The following is a 20003-nucleotide window of genomic DNA, read 5'->3' as shown; positions in this document are numbered from 1 at the left end:
AGCTCCATTGTCTGGGGTATATACCCTGGTCCTTGGTCTTGGTGGAGAAAGAATTCAGGACAGGGACACACGCGAGGGGTGGGTTTAGGAGAGGAAAGTTTAATAGAAAAAGAAAAGAGAGAGAAAAAGCTTCCTCATGCTAAGAAAGTGGGTCGCCCAAAAGAGGGTCTCTGATTTACAGTGGAAATCAATCGGTTTTGTACAGAGGCTTGAGGGGTCAGTGATTGATATACATAGGGCTCAGGGGATTGGGTTGACCAGGTGTGCTACTTACATAGCCCCGAAAAGACTGGCCCTCCCACCCTAGCCTTTTATTATACAAATGAGGCCTCCACCTGGCGACGGCCATGATGCCTGTACGTGGTTTTACCAGGAGGCTGCCAGGAAACCCTAAAAGTGGAAAAGAGGGCAGGAGACAAGGAAAAGTGGGGAGGAGACACCATATTGAATGTGCCTGGCTTCCAGGTACAGCTGCTGGTATTTACATATAAAAGCTCCTAGTTTGCATATTATGCCTGACTTCTGTGGCTGCTTTCTGTTAGAGAAGAAATGATTTGGGGGCTGCTTTTTATTAAAGGAAAATTCCACCGAGAACTTTCACCCTTTCTAGCTGCCTAAAAATTGCTTATTAATAACTTCTGTATTATTAATGCTGGAGGGGTATAATGAGGCATCTCTGGCATATCCGACCCCCCTTTGCCGTCATGGCTTGAACCATTCTTTTAGATTAAATTTTAAGAGTGCCCTGGCTGAGGAGGAAGTCCAATCAGATGGTTGGGGGGGCCCTTCGAATTTATTTTTTGGTTCATAGTTTCTTTTTTTACAATTCCTGTCTCTTTATTGGTATGCTCTATTTAATGTAACATTGTCATAATACCGCCCTATTGTTTTTTTTGGACGGAGTTTCGCTCTTGTTGCCTAGGCTGGAGTGCGATCTCAGCTCACTGCAACCTCCGCATCCCAGGTTCAAGCGATTCTCCTGTCTCAGCCTCCCGAGTAGCTGGGATTACAGGCGCATGCCACCACGCCCAGCTAATTTTTATATTTTTAGTAGAGACGGGATTTCATCATATTGGTCAGGCTGGTCTCGAACTCCTGACCTCAGGTGATCTGCCCGCCTCGGCCTCCCAAAGTGCTGGGATTACAGGCGTGAGCCATCGCGCCTGGCCGAACCCCTATAGCCGAACCCCTATAGTTCTTTAATCATGTCTTTTTCCATGAACATATTTATGGAGACATATTTAACATGGACATAGACTTTAAGTCTGATACGAAACGTTTTACAGCCTATTCTCTCTGAAGCCTACTACCTGAAGGCTTCCTCTGTAAATAAGAACTTTGGTTTCTACAAATTTTGAATCTTTTTCTGTTAAATCTAACATCTGGTCCTTCTCACAGGCAGTGTGTGTTTTTTTGTTTGTTTTGTTTTGTTTTTTCTTTGTTTTTTGCTGTATGGGTCATACTTGTCTGTTTCTTTGTATGTCTCATAACTTTTTCTTGGAAACCAGACACTTTAGATAATATATTGTAGCAAACTTAGATACTGGTCTCCCCTTACCCAGAGCTTGATATTTGCTTGTCTGTTTTTAGGTTGACTGCCTGGATTATTTTAGTACAGTACACCCACCCCACTCACCCCGCCCCCCCCCCCCACCCCGCCCACTAGTGTTAACTCTCATTGCTTTTAACAGCACCCAGGGGCATAACTTGTTCTACAAACTATTCCAATCAAATTGTGCCTCCTTCAGGAATAGTTTCTTGGGTAAGTGTTTGATATTTGCTCTCACCCCAGGAGGGCTCCTCCCAGCTATCTGATTTCCTGTTTCTCTACTAGGAGCACAGCAGCCTGCAGCCTAGGATATGTCTTCCTTAAATCCATGAAGGAAGACATGTGCTTTTCACCACAACCTCCATTGTTCTTGATAGTGCCTTTAGGTTTGAGCTTCTTCACAGACATTGTAAATGAAATTAATTCCTTTGGGAAGAGATTGGGAGAATCTGTTTTCTGACTTGCCTCTCCCTTTCCTTTTCCCCTTAGCAAAATAATCAGAACCAGGTCTCTGGAGCTAGGGGTGAAGACTACTGCAGGCTTCTCTCTGGGTGATACGACAGCTCTAGGAGCTGAGTGCTAAATTGGGGATGGAGTAGCCTGATGTCCTCTTGGCTTGCCTTTCCCACTATGGAACCACTTCCTCATGAGCCAGGGCAAGACAGTCAGGGCTCCAGTATTCTCAGTGTTGTGTGCCCAAGGTAGACCCTCCATTCTATGAGTCGGGGCTGGGTCAATGAAGGAAGCCCCCTCCTCTTGACTGAACTTGCCTGGAAGTAACAGGTGACTGGAGGCTAGATGAGAAATGTTCCTAGCCTCCTCCTCCCAGGGAGAAAGCCCACCAAATGAGAGCTGTGGGATGAGGGAGCCCTGTGTTCCTGGCAATAGAAGTCTAGCGTGCAGTGGCTGGGTGCGGTGGCTCACGCCTGTAATCCCAGCACTTTGGGAGGCCGAGGCGGGTGGATCACGAGGTTAGGAGATCGAGACCATCCTGGCTAACACGGTGAAACCCCATCTCTACTAAAAATACAAAAAAATAGTCAGGTGTGGTGGCGGGCGCCTGTAGTCCCAGCTACTCAAGAGGCTGAGGCAGGAGAAAGGCATGAACCCGGGAGGTAGAGCTTGCAGTGAGCCGAGATCGTGCCATTGCACTCCAGCCTGGGCGACAGATCGAGACTCCGTTTCAAAAAAATAAAAAATAAAAAATAAAGAAGTCTAGCGTGGAGTATCTGCCACCCTGAGCTTGTTGGGGAAACAGGGTTCAAACACCACAGACTTGGCTTTCTTATCAAATTGTCGTAGATTTTCTTAAGTAGATTTTTAAAATTTGCTGTTTGCTCTTAAGACCATTTCCAGAGGCTGTAAATGTTTTGGTTTAAAATAATTTTCATGAATTTCACTGGGGAGCAGATCAGCAGGGCTCTTCATACTGTCATCCTTAAAGTCGATCTTCCTAGTTTGGGTTTTTAAGTTTTCTACAGGAGGAAGTACAGGTAGTTTGTTAAGACTATTTTGGGGGGAAGCCTGAGTGAGAAAACTGACATTTTTGAGTTAATAGGTTAATTAGGACATAAAGACTAATGGATTTTGAAGAAAGATCATATGATGGAATAGGAAGATAAAAGAAAGTGATAGAGGTAGCCCACTTCATTGTTTGGATTCTTTATGGGTTTGGGATACTTAAAGACTTGGACTTAGAAGTTCTGGAAACCAAATGTTCTTAGAGAATGTTAATGTGTGGATTCTATTTATTGGCTTGCCGAACATGTTCATGCTTTATCCCACCGTTTAGTATATTCATTTAAAATGGAATACATTGTTCTGATTTTAGATTATTTTTGCGCATAAACACTCTTAGCAAAACCCCCTGAGCATTACTAAACCCAAATTAGACTTTACTCCATTTAACATTCAACTCATACTCCTGTGAGAAATTTTTTTATTGAATTTCAACTGTATATTTGACAAGAAAAGCTGGTTCTTAGAGCAGTTGTGATTTAGCTAACTTGGATTATTCAAAGTTTCTAGTGTATATGATGATTATAATTTTTTTACAAAGTAACAGAGTTATATGTTTTTCAGGAGTCATAAGGACTGTGTGTTAAAAGCACCCAGCTACAACATTATATTGATATAAATTTAGATACTAGTTTTTTTTCCCCTCTAAAAATTTGGTGCCAGTCTTTCTGAATCAAATGACTTCAAATGCAAATTAGCGTTTTAGTTGGGAGAAACTCACGGGGCTTTCTGTTTTCCATACTAGTTTAGAAACAGGAGAAAAGCACTGAGCATCGCCTGTGTCCCTACTTAACATTTCCCTAAAATTTTTTTCTTTAATCTTATTTACTGGGAAAACATAAAACAGCATTTAACCCCCTCTATTAGTATCTTTCAGTGTAAACTATAGTAGGCTATTGATATTTTTTAAGTGTTTCTTTCAGTTTTAGTGTTAACTGTTTGTAAATCAGCGCAACACATACTCAAATCCTGATAGTGTGTGAAACATCCCGTCAGGTATGTGATGATGGATGCAGAGAATTGTGAGACTAAGTCATATTTGACATTTTAAGGCATAAATGCACAGCAATTTAGATGACTGCAAGATAGAGAAGAGTGAAAGCAGCATGTATGGCCGAGTGCGAAAGAGGGGAGGATTTGGACAGGCTTTGAGGAATTTGGGAAAACCTCCAGTTGGTATGAAAGGCCTGAAGGCAGGAATATTCATAGTGTCTTCTGGGCATATGAGGTGACTTTCTAGATTGGAATGTTGATATTAAGGGAATATATGATTAGAAAGATTAATTGTGGTCTGGGTGTGGTGGCTCAGGCCTGTAATCCCAGCACTTTGGGAGGCCATGTGGGAGGCCGAGGCGGGCAGATCACTTGAGGTCAGCAGTTCAAGACTGGTCTGGCCAACGTGGCAAAACCCCATCTCTACTAAAAATACAAAAATCATCCACGTGTAGTGGTGCATGCCTGTAATCCCAGCCACTTGGGAGGCTGAGGCAAGAGAATAGCTTGAATCAAGGAGGCAGAGGTTGCAGTGAGCCAAGATCGTGCCACTGCACTCCAGCTTGGGCGACAGAGCAAGACTGTTGTCTCAAGAAAAGATAAAAATAAAAATAAAAAAGGAACATTAATTGTGGTGGACCTTAAATGTGAAACCAAGAACTTTTGACCGTGTGTGTGTGTGTGTGTGTGTGTGTGTGTGTGTGTATGGTCAGTAAGAAGCCACTAAAACTTTCTGAGCAAGTAGATATCATGGCTAGTGACAATGTGTAGGGTGAATTGAAAACCATAGGGCTTTATGCCCCATTTTCTTTCATTTTCTTTTTCTTTAGCTTTAATGGAGGAGTATGAGTTGTGTTTTAAATTAAAAGTTTTTTAAAACCTACAGTTTATAACTCAGCACAAACTTCTCCATAAAAACAACAATATTAGTGATGAGTATATGAATGCCTGAATAATTCATAGGTAACGGAGATGTAGTTGGACTTTGGAATCAGACTAGCTTGAATTCTGGTTTTGCCATTCACTTTGTAAAATTGAACAAACTTGTTAACCTTCCTAAGCTTCATTTTTTTCATCTGGAGAGAGGAGCCAGTAATATTGCCCTCTTCAGGGTTGTGAGCATTAAATAAGATAAGGCATGTAAAAAGCACTTAGCATACTGCCTGGCAAATAGTAAACATCTCTAATGAATACCTCTGCTGTGTTAATTGTTGTTGATGTTGCTATTACAGTCATCTTTATCACGTACTAATCACTGTCTATTAGAGTCAGCTCTCTGTATTCGTGGGCTCCACATCCGTGGGTTCCACATCCGTGGATTCAAACAACTGTGGATTGAAAATATTTTTTAAAAATTTCACCTGCACTGAACATGTACAGACTTTTTACCTTGTCATTATTCTCTGAACAATATAGTCTTAACAACTATTTACATAACATTTACATTGTATTTGGTATTATAAGTAATCTAGAGATTATTCAAAACATATGGGAGAATGTGTATAATGCAGATACTGGGCCATTTTATATTAGAGACTTGAGCATCCTTGGATTTTGGTATCCTTAGGAAGTACTGGAACCAATCCCACATGGATACCAAGGGGACTGTATGTTATTTCCATGGAACATGCGTTCTGAATTTTGATCTTGTACTGTAGGAACACTCTTCCCATCTGGTTCACAAACAGTCTCTCTCCTGCCCCACCTAAACTTAATGGCCTACTTGCTGCCTCTAGGTTTTTCTTTTCTTTGTTCTCTCTTGCCTTATCAATGGGGGCATACCAAAAAGCCAAGACTTATGGGTGCCATAGCGAAGGCACCATTTGCTGCCAGTTATGGGGGAGTGTGGTAAGCTTTGGTTTTGTAGAGCACATGTAGTATTAGGTGTTCATTTTGCTTTGTGTTTTTGTACAGGTGGGTTTTGTTATGCTTTAAACTGTGGTGTTCATTATTCAGACATTTAGACTTATCTTTACTTTTGTCAGGTTTAAGCCGTTTTTTCCATACCAGACCTTGCAAGGATTTGAAGAAGATGAAGAGCATATCCATATACAACAATGGGCACTTACTGAAGGCCGTCTTAAAGTTACATTGTTAGAATGTAACAGGTATGTTCTTTGTTTTGTCATTACTAAGTTATGGGAAAAACAGTGCAGTGAAAATGTTCCTAAGCAGTATTTGTGTTGTGTGTTCATTTAAATTATGTTATTTACCTGTAAATTCTTTAATTGTAAATTTAATATCATAAAAGCCCTTTCTAACTTTAACAAATATAAATCATATTTTAGAAAGTGTTTTAATGGAGGGAGGGGCATTTATTCTGTAGTCATTCTGACACTATTTAGATGCATAATGCTCTGTTGGCTTATTTTTAACTTATTCTACCTATTGGGGAGCTGTTCCTATGTTAAAGAGAAAATTACTCAATGATACTTGTTAAAGCAGAGTAAGGAAGTCTTTATTCAGGACCATCATGATAAGTATAGCAGCCACGGCAGTGAGGTCTTGAAGTGGGTGAGAGATTGGGCTCAACTCTGAATACAGCATGGGCAGGTAGAAATTTACAGCCAAGAAGCAATGTGGGATCAGTGGAAGGAAACTTACTAAGAGGAAACATCAAGGGTAAAGGGGATTTTGGCTAAACTGACCTAACAGGATTCTTGCTAAAAACAGTCCAGGGTGATCAGACATCATAGAGGATGGTAAAGGACGATCAGATATCAAGGATAGGGGTTTCTTGCTAAACTGACTTCGCAGAGTTCTTTGCTGAAACAGGACAGATGGGCCTAGCAGAAGACTCAGAAACCTCAATAAAGTTTGGCCTGGCAAAGAATCTTTGTCACCTAGCAAAACGGTTTTGAGAATTGTTTGTGATAATTGGAAACACTCAGGAAAGCTGCAAAACTAGACTTTGAACCACTGTGGCTTTTTAGCGTTTTAGAACTGGAAGCGATCTCAGAAATAATCTTGCCTAGCCTCCTTGTTTTACTTTGCCAGCACCAAAGTTTAAGCTATATTCATATCTTGCTTGAACTACTTACTATACTAGCCTTCATATCTCCTAGTCCTCTGGTCCCAAATATAACAACCAGCATGATCTTTTCAAAATGCAAATCTAATTGTCAGTCTCCTACTTAAAACTCTTTAACAGCTTCCCCATTACTCTTAGGATGTGGACCCAAATCCTCACCATGACACACATGTTCCTCTTAGCTCTCCAGCTTCAGTCTCACCATCCTCCGCCCAGCCCCTCATTCATAGTGCTTCAGCTACATAGGCCTTCCCAAGGCAAGGTGTTGGCAGACTTTTTCTCTAAGGGGCCAGATAGTACATTTTAGGCTGTGATTCACATGGTCTCTGTTGCAACTATACAACTCTGCCTTGCAGTACAGAAGCAGTCACAGACAATATGTAAATGAACAAATGTGGCTGTGTGCCAGTAAAACTTTGTATATGAATTTCGTAATTTTCATGTTATATAATATTATTTTGATACTTTTCAACCATTTAAAAACATAGAAACCATTGGTAGCCCACAGGTTATACAAAACAGGCAATGGACTGAATTTAGACCATAAGCTGTAGTTTGCCATTCCCTACTTAAATATTTTAAAGCACCAAGCCCATTGTGTTGACTAGCTGCTGCTTTCTTGGCACCCTTCTCTGCTCCATGAAGCCAACCTTTCTTGGTTTGGCTCAAAAGCTACCTTCTTAATGTGTCTTCTGATCATTCCAAGTACAAGTGTACTATCCTCCGGCTACATTACTTTGACACTTGTTTGTACCACTTACTTGGTACATATGACTTTTATTTTTATTTCCAACCCATAATACAATTAAGTACTTGAGCACACAGGTTATATTTTATATCTAATACATTTGTGTCCTTGCTAATGGTTAGGTTAGTTTTGAGTATACTAATAATATACTTAATCTTTTTTTTTTTTTTTTTTTTGTTAAGTCTAGGATGACTCAGAATTGTGTATCATTATGTTAGAAAGCCTGGTAGACAAAGAATCCCTTTTTTTTAAAATCAAAAAAAGACTAAATATGTTGTCTATTTTGTAAAAGGAACTGCAGTGTACAGTAAAATAGATATAATAGGTACTATGCTAGGTATTTAGAAAATACTAGTTCATTTGCTTTAATGTTGCTGGTGGGGTTAGGTATTGATTATTGTCTGTTAGCTTGCAGCTATTTAACCACTAGCTTTGGTGTCAGCTTTGCTCACCACATTTTTGCTTTACCTGCAGTACTGCTCACTTACAGCCTTGCCACAGGAATCAAAGACTGCATGTAAGGCATTGAGAAAGTATAGCCAGACATTCTTTAGGTCATGTTAAGTTGAGATAAATGAAAAGAAAAGCATTAGAATGTGTGAAGTACCTGTAACCAACTTTATTTTAATAAGGAACTGTGTAATAAATCTCTGAAAGGATAAGTGAGAAACCAATAAGAATTTTTACGGGGTATACAGGGAAGGAACTGGGTTGATGATGATGGACAGGGGTCAAGGTGATAGCCCAGCTATTCACTATAAACTTGTTTATGTTGTTTTATTTATCACCTGGCCAAAAATTAAGGTCCAGTATTTTTAGAGAGTACATAATTTAGGCTGAAGGGAAAAACATGGAAAAATAGTTTTTTTAATGTCTGTTCTTAAGTTATGTAACTGTCGGCTTAGGTTATATAGCCAGCACCTTTCCCCAAGTGATAGATTCATCTTGGGAACAAGTACACTATCTAAAGAGATTTCCTTGCACCATTTTTACAAATCCAAGCATGTAAAAGTTACTCAGTGTTGTGGTACTGTGTTATTGTTTACATAGTTTAAGGATTATTTGTGTATGAAGGCGAGAATAAGTCTCAACTCATTCCTGCTTTTTTGTCTTCGTATTAAGTCCTAACATTCTTTCCGTTAAAAACTTACATTATTGTTTTTCTTGTAAACTTTTCTCTTAGTATAAAAACAGAAAACTCTGTTCAGGTAGATTTTAAGTTTATAGGATTCAAACTAAAGAGGACATATTATTGTAACCTAAGCATTTTTATTTCAATTGTTAATCTCATTTTGAATATAAATTCAGCTTGTGTGTTTTAATTCTAATTCCTGAAGCAAAAAGAGGCACTAGAGAAAATGAAAGCACAAATAACTGTGCTTTCTTTTCGGAAGAAGGACCAAAAAAAATGCATATTACTTCATATAAAGTGGAATAACATAGACTTTTGAGTTATAGAAAGCACTGAATTCAGTCTAGCCATATGCCCTTATATAGTGTCACTAGGCAAGTTACACATCTGTAAAATGGGCAAGGGAGCTGTCTTGCTGGTAATTGTAATCAGAGATAGGTAACTACCCACAGTGCCTACCACATAAGATGCCTACAGTAGATGTAGCTTCTATTATTATGTCTCAAGATAATCATTGCAGTGTCTGTGAAGAAAAAACGGCATGTTTTTTCTTGCATATTTGTTTGTGAGAATTGGAATTTGAATTTTATTAATTTAAAAAGGTCTCATATTGTAAAAGGAGGTTCTTTCCTAATTATCCAAAATACTGTTTTGCATTTCCCAAGCAATAGCTTGAGGGTGGAAAGGCAGTATTATGTGTAAAAATTGGTTTTCACATTTTGCTTTTGTCAAGTATTTTTTAAAAAGCAGTCATTCTGAACAATTGCATGTTTTTTTGAGTTGATGAAAGCTGATTTTTTTTAACCACAGATGAATGCAATGGCTGTTTGTCGTACTGCTATTAGATGAAATGATTTCACATTAGTGTTGCAATCAGATGGTTAAGATGATTATTTTTAAATTTATAATTTATAGCCTATCTTCTATCTTAAAGGATAGAAGATATTTGAGATATTTTGCAAAGAAAACATGTAACCATGTGTACTTAAGCAGAAGATATATTAGATCAAAAACATGGAAAACAGATCAATTTTCTGGCAGCTAAGACAACAAAGGAAACTTTATGGATTAGTTAGATCTTACTTTTTTTTTTTTTTTTTTTTTTTTTTTTGAGCTGGAGTCTCACTCTGTAGCCCAGGCTGGAGTGCAGTGACACAATCTCTGCTCACTGCAAGCTCCGCCTCCTGGGTTCACGCCATTCTTCTGCCTCAGCCTCCCAGGTAGCTGGGACTACAGGCGCCTGCCACCATGCCCAGCTAGGGTGTTTTGTGTCACTGGATTTCAATATTACATTTTTTTTTTTTTAAGTTTTAAATGTTAAATATAACACAAATACAGAAAACCACAGCAGTTGACGTTCTATTCTGTTACCAAGAGTCTTCCCTTATTCTTAGTTTATTGTCACCATTGACCCATGAATTTTTATTATTCTCAATGGTTATAATTCTTTACTGTCCTTAATTATTTTGGTGTCTAAATTGTCTCAGATTTGGCCAGTAGGAACCCCCTCAAGATGGATCCTGTGTGTGATACGACCCCATCTTTTTTTTTGTCTTTTTTTTTTGAGACTTCATTACTTTCTGATATAACAAGCTGTTCTGCATTTATCTTCTATCTTCTCTGCCACGGTCCCAGAACAACTATTTTTCCAAAGAACCCGAATTCTTTTTATTTTTAGCTGAGACTACAGGCATGTACCACCATGACTAGCTGCCTAGTTCATTTTAGTAAAGGATGGTATTATTAATAGAAACCAAGATCTGAATGTTGGGTGTGTTTATTGCTACTTCATATATTCGTAGACCTCTTCAGAGGACACTTAGGAAATATATTCATGTATCAATACTTACACATACATACACATACATAATTTAGAAATCATGAGTTCATCCAATACAGGTTGAGCAACCTTAATCTGAAAAATTTGAAATCCCAAATGCTCCAGAATCTGAGTGTTCTTCAGTGCTGACATGATGCCACAAGTGGAAAATACACACCTGACACCTTTGCTTTCTGATGGTTCACTGTACACAAACTTTGTTTCATGCAGGAAACAATATTTTTGTATAAAATTACCTTCAGGCTATAAAGTGTATATGAAACAAATTAATTTTGTGTTTAGACTTGGGTCTCATCTTCAAGATATCTCATTAAATGTAAGCAAATATTCCAAAATCTGAAACACTCATGGTCCTAAGCATTTTGGATAAAGAATGCGCAAACCTGTACCTCCAATTCTAGTTCATCCTTATGGAATTGTTCCTTGCTTTGGTTCTTCCTTCAATTCTTACTTCATGGCTCTCAACAACATCGGCACTTTTATTCATTTGCTCAGTCCTATAATAATCTTAATTAGTTTCAGAATGCATTGTCCATACAAGTACAAAAAACATAATACAAAGAGTTCAGGATTCCTTTGTAATTCTCCCTTACCCTGCCCAAGATTGAGGAAATGTGGGGTCAAGTACTGTGTTCTTAAATTATTTAGACTTATTTTTCCTCTTTGGTGTGATTATGGTGTTTATTTAAAATATAGTTGAGTTTGTTTCAGATTGCTTTCAGATTTAGTCTCCCCCCACTCCTACTTTTCTTCATCCTTACTGATTTTTGCTTTTAAATATGTAGAGTATTAATATGCTTCTGCAAACCCAGAACTACACAAAAAGATATACAGATGGTATATAGGTTATTAAACCATCAGTGGTGTTATTTTTGCCTTAAACTGTATTTGTCCTTTAAAGAAATTAAAAGAAGAACAAACTTTGGTAGTGATGGGTTGTTTTTACATTTACTGTATATTTACCATTTCTGTTGCCCTTTATTTTTTCTTTTATATCAAAATTGTCATCTGGTATTCCTTCCCTTTACCCTGCAGAACTTCTTTTAGCGCTTCTTGTTATGTAGGTCTGCTGGCAAAAAATTATTTCATTTTTTGCTTACCTGGAAATTTATTTTCCTTTCATCTGTTCCTTCAGCACTTTGGCTATGTCAATCCCATATTCTGATGAGAAGTCAGCAACTTATTTTATTCTTCCTCCATATGTAACATGTTGTTTTTCTCTGGCTGCTTTCCAACCTTTTACTTTATGTTTGGCTTTCAGCACTTAGACCATGTCTAAGGGAGCTTTCTTTGTGTTTTTTCCTGCTTCCATTTCAGTTAGCTTCTTGGATATATTAATTAATGTTTACAACCAAATTTGGGAGCTTGGGCTATTTTTTTTTCAATTGTTTTGGCCTTTTTTTTCCACCTCTCATTCTAAATTACATATTATGTTGGGCTGTTTCATTTTCCCATAGGTCCCCTGAGGTTTGGTTTGTTTGCTTGTTTATTTGTTTGTTTCTTTAAATTCTTTTTCTCTGTATACTTTGGATTGAGTAATTCACATGATCTAATTTCAGGTTCACTGAGTCTTCTCCTATCTCCAGTTTTCTGTTGAGCTCATCTAGTGAATTTTTAATCTCATTTATTATACTGTTTGGCTCTAGAATTTCTGTTTTGTATAGTTCTCATTTCTATGTTGATATTTCCTATCTGTTCACTCATTATGTTTTCATTTAATTCTTTGAACAAATGTTCTGTCAGTTTTTTGAACTATATATATATATGTATATAATGGCTGCATTGAAGCCTTGATCTGCTAAATCTAACATCTGAGCACATTAGGAGTCAGTTTTGTTTTGTTTTGTTTTGTTTTGTTTTGAGACAGGGTCTTGCTCTGTCACCCAAGCTGGAGTGCAGTTACATGATCATGCCTCACCACAGCCTTGACCTCCTGGACTCAGGCAATCCTCCTGCCTCAGCCTCCCAAGTAGCTGGGACCACAGACATGTGACACCAACACCTGGCTAATTTTTTGTGTTTTTAGTAGAGAAAGTAGAAAATTTTTTGTGTTTTCATCCTGTTGCTTAGGCTAGTCATAAACTCCTGGGTTCAAGCAGCCCACCAGCTTCAAACTCCCAAAGTGCTGGGATTACAGGCATGAAGCCCTGTGCCCTGCCTGCAGCTGCAGTTTTTTGATAATTGAAATATTAATCTCAAAGCAGGCTTCTGTCTACATTTGGAAGGTTTTCATTGTCTTTAAATATGATAAAAAATTTTGTTTATCCAGTTTTTATAATTACAATCTGTGGAAGAATTTGAGTGACACTTCACTACTGTTAAAGTATTGGCCACCTCATTTTGTTGTACATGTTGTTGAATTTTGCTTTTGTTTTCCTCATTGCTTTTTGTCCTTTTATGGGGGGGTTTTGGGGAGACTCAAAACTGTGTCACCACTCTTGACATCGTTCTGGAACCAGAAATACATAGTTTTACATTGATCTTTTAAGGCAAAAAAAATCATTTAATTATGTGATTAAATTCTTTTTTAGTGTTGTCATCTGGTCTTGATTCACATATTAGGTGAAGCATTTTCAAGGTAGAAGTTTGACAGAAGAGAGAAATAGGGAATTAATCCTTTAAATAGCATTATGTTCATATTTTAAAGTGAAATGTTTAGTTCTGTAGGGAAGGCTGTTAATATTATGAAATTTTGAAATTTATTTACAAGAGGAGCTATTTTAGGATTTATAACTTCAAAATATTTCCAGTTTGCATTTGTCTATGAATCCCGTTTATTTTAGCATTGAGTTTGATTAAATTTGTTTGGTTATTTTTGGCTTGCATATAACTTAAAAAAATCCACCTGAAGCAAATGAGGCTAAATAATAATATTTGCTTTTTTCCTGAGTAGTTAGTATGTGGGCGCTTCTTATATTACCTGCCTTTATTTTAATGTTTTGACATTTTTTTTAAGGAAAAATATCTAGCTAAATCTGAAGATATTTGGGGCATGGCTCTACAAATAATTGTATTATTAGTTGTACTTATTTATTATCTGCAATATGTGGGTACTTTACTGCATGTATTATTTTCAGCTCTCAGAGCATCTTTACAAGATTAGTGTTATATCCATTTTATAGATGAACTGAGATCCACAAATTACTTGCTCAGTACCACTGGAATTTGAATCTAGTTTTGTCTAACTCCAGAGTTCCTCAGTCTTTCTGTTATCTTATTCTGCCTCCATATCTCTTTTTTTTTTTGAGACAGAGTCCTGCTGTCCAGGCTGGAGTGCAATGGTGCAATCTCCGCTCACCACAACATATGCCTACCAAGTTCAAGTGATTCTCCTGCCTCAGCTTCTCAAATAGCTGAGATTACAGGTACCTGCCACCACACCCATCTAATTTTTGTATTTTTAGTAGAGACGGGCGTTTCACCATGTTGGCCTGGCTGGTCTCAAACTCCTGACCTCAAGTGATCTGCCTGCCTTGGCCCCACAAAGTACTGAGATTACAGGCACGAGCCACCACGCCTGGCCCATATCCTTTTTTAAAAAAACTTTACAGAGGCCAGGCGTGGTGATTCACACCTGTAATCCCAGCACTTTGGGAGGCCACGGTGGGTGGATCACCTGAGGTTGGGAGTTCGAGACCAGCCTGATCAACATGGAGAAACCCCGTTTCTGCTAAAAATACAAAACTTAGCCAGGCGTGGTGGCACATGCCTGTAATCCCAGTTACTCGGGAGGCTGAGCAGGATAATCACTTGAACCCAGGAGGCGGAGGTTGCGGTGAGTCAAGATGGCGCCATTGCACTCCAGCCTGGGCAACAAGAGCAGAACTCAGTCTCAAAATAAATAAATAAATAAATAAATAAAACCCTTACAGAATAAAAATTATTTTGGTTCTGAAAACTTTTATATTATGTTAAAAGTTCAGGTTTTGGAAAATTTTAACATTTTTTGGGGCAGGGCATTATTTTTAAAATAAATTACCTTTTCAGAAAGATCGAGGGATGCAGAAATGTGTATAATAATGAAGTATTTTTTAGTTGAAGGCTGAAGTTCTGGGTTTTTTTTTGTTGTTTTTTTGTTTTTTTGTTTTTTTTGGAGGGAGCGATAAGAGGAAATTAGCTCAAGCATAAGACATTTAAATTTGTATAAAGGAAGAGTTGCACCAGGAGGAATTACTTGGAATTGTTGCTGAATATTGTTCCTCAAAGTCTTTAAAGCTGTGTAATTCTGTGTGAATTTAGACATAACTCTACCAGATGAACCAAGTTCCTGTAAAGATTTTGAGACTATGTTGCATTTATTAATTACTTAACATCCTATATGCAGTTAAATAAAAGTTGAGTGATGTTTTCCGTTAGTTTTTATACATTTCTCTTGGACATAAATAATCTTCCATATAATTAGGTTGTTTTTGACTAGATGCAGACTTTTCAAAAGATTCCAAATTTGGAACTTCTCCCTCCTGTGTTTATGTAGGTTCTCTTTTCTTCCCCATATCCTTTTCCCTAAGGTTGTGATGCTGGAAAATAGCCTTGTTTCTTTTGTAATTGTATACCTCCACTACTGTTTCATATTACAAAATATAGCTCTTTAATTCTTCTGATGTCTGAATTGTAAAAGAATGTAAGAAAACTAAGTAGGAACACAGCTGACATAATACCAGTGCTCTTTTTTAAAACGTCATACTCCAAAATGTTTTAAATGCTGTATTGGTATGCTACACACTCATACAATACCTTCAGCAAAAATGAACTGTGGTCAGAAAATAATAATTTAAAAGAGGATCGTCTTTGATAATCAGTGCTTTTAATGTATTTTATTCACGGGTAGCATTTATGATTTTAACCAAAAGACAACTGCCTTTATTTTCTCTTTCTTTCAAAATTTTTTCAACCCATTTGTCTCAATTTACATAGTCCAGACTTTTCATTTTTTAGCTGTGTAATGTCTGGCATATTACTCAACCTCTCTGTGTTCAGTTTTCCAATGTATAAATTAGGGGTAATACTATTACCTATTTCCTTGAGTAATTGTGAAAATTAAATGAAGTAATAAATGTAAAGCTCTTAGAATTGTCCTTACAGTAAATGTTAGCTGCTTCAACTATTACTGCTACTACCACCACCACTACCGCTTCCACCACACTACCACCAGTCATTCCAACATCAATAGTGAATGCATTTTGTCTGAGTACTATGATGAATACAAAAAATGTGGAGCTCAGTGTCTGCCCTCTAGAAACTTAAAATGTAGTTAGGGCTAACAGACAAAAACAAATGCATAAATAAGTCAACTATATGAGGCTGTCTAATTTGAATTGAGGCTTAAGTGATAGGTAGTATAGAAACTTAGTGCAAGGAAAAAGTATTTTTGAATTGAGACTACCATGGAAAACTTCATGGATAAGATTCAGGAAACTAGATGGATTGTAGATGTTAGGTAATTGGAAAAAGAGCCATAAGATAAAAGAGAATTAGAATTGTAAAGTATTTTCCAGGTCTTGTCTGAATGAAGTGTAGATGTCTCAGGGCCAAATTCACTGGCAAAAGAAGTTACAGTGGTGATCCTTTAATCAGAGAAAAGTTATTGAAGGTGATATTAAGAAAAGTCTGCATATTTATGGAGTAGATTGTATATATAGAGATTGAAGCCCCAGAGACAAATTTAAGAGGTGTTGTGGGTTAAAGGTGAGGAGGTAAATGCCTCATAGCTATGTGTTAATAGGAACAGGAAGAAAGGGACACATGGGATAACTAGGACAGGGTTTAGTGAGTGACTGAATATATGGATGAGTTAATAGGCAGAGGAGGCAAAGGAACTCAAAGGATCTGAGTGTAGGAGAGTTATGTATCCATTGACATTGATCTGCTCAGCAAGTAGTGATTATTTTCTGCATGTTGTAGGATAGAAAGAACAAGACACAGTTACCTTCCAGGACTGGACGGGGAAATAGAGGTACTCATTTCAAAGGCAGATGAATTTGATTTTACATATCTTAAGTAGTAAGGCATGGTTAGATTTCCCTGTAGGAGTGTTCTGCAAACTCATGGGGTTTTAGAGGTAGCAGGGGGAAAATGAGGACTGAAGATTAGATTTGGAAGTCATGAAAATTGAGGAAAATTGAGTTCTGCATGAGGATGTTTCTGAGGGGGGTTGGGAATATAGAGAGGAGGTGAGCATGTATAAAAGGTCAACCAAGCCTGATTCTTTTAACAACAGGTGAAGTGGTATTTGACCCCCTTCAGGTGCAGGGTTTTCTTTCAAATTAAGTTTAGTCACCAAAGGAAAAAAAAAATAGATTTTTCCCTCCCTCCCTCCCTCTCTCGCTTCCTTCCTTCCTTCCCTTCCTCCCTCCTTCCTTTCTTGAGACAGGGTCTCATTCTGTCACCAAGACTGGAGTGCAGTGTCTTGGTCTTGCCTCACTGCAACCTCCACCCACCAGGCTCAAGCAATCCTCCCACCTCAGCCTCCCGAGTAGCTAGGACTACAGGCATACACCACCATGCCCAACTCCTTTTTGTATTTTTTGTAGAGATGGAGTTTTGCCATGTTGCCCAGGCTCGTCTTGAATTCCTGGCCTCAATGTATTCACCTACTTTGGCCTCCCCAAGTGCTGGGATTACAGGCATGAGCCACCACGCCCCATCATTTTGTACTTTTCTTTGTAGAAATGACTTTCTTACAGCAGGAGCATTGGGAATTACTTTCCTTTTTTCATTGGTTTGATCTTTAATCTATTTATACTTAGTGTTCCATTATTGGAACGCTAAGCTTGTGGGAGTTATTTATGTCCTACTGCTCAACGTCATCACCAAGGTCTGATTTTTCACAAAAATATTTTTCAACCTCCGGTATAAATGGGTTAATCATGTAAACGATCTTAACATGTTTCTAGGTGGTGTTTGTATTTATGCTTACTGGAAGGTTTCAACATACCTTTGCCTTTAAAAGAATACTTTGAACTTGGTAAGAAATTTCGCAGAGGTAATAGCTGTTTCAGGAGATAGAGGGCAATTTAGAAGAGATAAAAGGCAATTTCTTTTGCTTTTTTGTTTAGTAGTACTGACTTCCCTTTGGAAGTAGTAATAGAAATTTATTTATACTCATTTCTTGCATATTTAACACATGTTGATTGTTTATATTTATGCAAAATATTTATTAGCCAGTGATTGTTACTGCTTGCTTCTGGTCATTATATAATTTGAATGGAAAGCCTGTCTTTGTTTAAGATTGAACTGTAAGAAATGTGAAATGAAAGGTGATCCTTTTGTTTAAATGCAGAGATTATAGTTCACCTTAAGCTAATTAAAGCAAATGTCGTCTGTATTCACCTAACTGGCTGGTACTCATGTTTCCAGTGGGAACTCCTTTCTGGCATTTCTTCAGAAATTTCCATGTTTTTCAGATATCAAGAGGAGATATCAGTCAAGGCCTGGTGCTGTGGCCCACGCCTATAATCCCAACACTTTGGGAGGCTGAGGAGGGAGGATTATATTTAATTATAGATCTAATTGGCTTTTATTTATGATTCATGAATTAAGACAGCTTCTGTTCTGCAAATAGAATGAAAACTCCCACTGGGCATTGGCAAAACAGTGGGTTTGGTAAGGTAGAAACAAGGAAATAGAACAATAGGAAAAAAAAAAGACTGATTGGTTAACATAAGTTACTTTTTGATAAAGAGAGTTTGAGGCAACATAGTGAAACCTTCTCTCTACAAAAACATAGAAAAAAAAAATTAGCTGGGCATGGTGGCTCGTGCCTGTAGTCCCAGTTATTCCAGAGGCTGAAGTGAGAGGACTGCTTAAGCCTGGGAAGTCAAGGCGGCAGTGAGCCATGATCACAGTGCTGCACTCTAGCCTGGGCAACAAAGCAAGACCCTGTCTCCAAAAAAAATAATAATAAAAAAAAAGAGAGATCTTAAGAAGTCAGGAAAAAGCAGGGGAGGGGGGAATATTGTAATTCTTCTGAGAATTAAAGCTTGACAGTCAACATAGAGTCACTGCTGGTTGAAGGAATCCATTGATGTCAGGTCAAAAGCAGGCACAAGAAGCACTGACATATGGAATTAGGTCCCAGAAACCAAATCTGGAACTTGTAGGAGAGAAACAATCACATTCTGAACAGTTAGTCTTGAGTATAACTTTGGTGATGGGAGTCATTCTTGCAAACAAAATAAATAAGTTGGTGCACATATTATACTTTATATAAATCCTAAGAAATAAATCTTTTTTTTTTCCAAGAAATAAGTTTTGGAGCAAAACAAATCCTTAAATTGGCAGATTTGACAGATGCTTCTGTGTAGTGAAGCTAACCTTTGTAGGAGACACTAATATTATTTTATTAGAGTGATAATAATATTTGTTGGTGTTTTCCAGTATTTGAATATACACTAAAGGCTACAGTTCTTTATATATACTTCAACAGAAGAAATGTAAAGAGAAGATGTGAATATTGCATAATTCTGTGACAGAATAAAAAAGTAATCTAAAAATCAGAATTAGTAAAAGCCATATGCATTTCAAAGGTAGAACCAAATTCAGAATAATTGGACAAAATATTTTCATCATGGAAAAAAGTAAATGTATGTGAAGCAACATGTACCCTAACACCTGTCAAAAGACAATTATAACATTTAATTATAGATTGAATTGGCTTTTATTCATGATTCATGAATCAGGAGAGCCTCTGTTCTGCAAATAGAATGAAAATTCCCACTGGGCAATGGCAGAAAGAACAGTAGGTTTGGTAAGGTGGAAACAAGGAAACAGAACAATAGAAAAAAAACCTGATTGGTTAACATAAGTTACTTCTTGGTAAAGGTTAAAGCACAGGGGACTGACTTATGCTAACTCAGGTAGACTGGAATCACCTGTTTTCAGGAAAAACTACTCTGTTTGGCATCTGTTTGCTTATATGGCATTTAACATTGCAGTGACTCTATTTTGGTTTGGTCTGTTTTGTTAGGGCCTAATGCAGGAGCTTAGTCCAAAACAATGGCTTCCCATAATTTTTGTTTAACAATTCCCCCCATTTGGTCACAGTCTCACCTAGGTGAGATCCTTTAGTACCCCTAGGTGAGAGTCTGACTAAAACTTAGGGCATTAGTGCTACTTTCAGTTTCTATCATTCTGCATTGCCAGTTTCAGCATGCCATTCATAGATTACAGGGTCCTCATGGTCACTCATTTCTT

At 37.7% G+C, this 20003-nt stretch overlaps 1 protein-coding gene across 2 annotated transcripts in view; it reads left to right on the top strand.

Moving 5' to 3' along the window:
- Positions 1-20003, top strand: part of PDZD8 (PDZ domain containing 8) — a 105172-nt gene that overhangs the window by 28971 nt on the left and 56198 nt on the right. Inside the window, exon 2 of one of the 2 annotated variants that reach the window (XM_054435922.2) lies at positions 6046-6168. The exons of the other annotated variant lie outside the window; for it this stretch is intronic. Within the exon in view, the coding sequence (XP_054291897.1) occupies positions 6046-6168 (123 nt within the window). The remainder of the gene's footprint in view (positions 1-6045; positions 6169-20003) is intronic. 2 annotated transcript variants of the gene reach the window in all.

Source organism: Pongo pygmaeus, chromosome 8 (assembly GCF_028885625.2).
Source record: "Pongo pygmaeus isolate AG05252 chromosome 8, NHGRI_mPonPyg2-v2.0_pri, whole genome shotgun sequence".
Classification (NCBI taxonomy): domain Eukaryota; kingdom Metazoa; phylum Chordata; class Mammalia; order Primates; family Hominidae; genus Pongo; species Pongo pygmaeus.
Note: the sequence above shows the minus strand (reverse complement) of the source record. Positions and strands in the feature narration are given on the sequence as shown.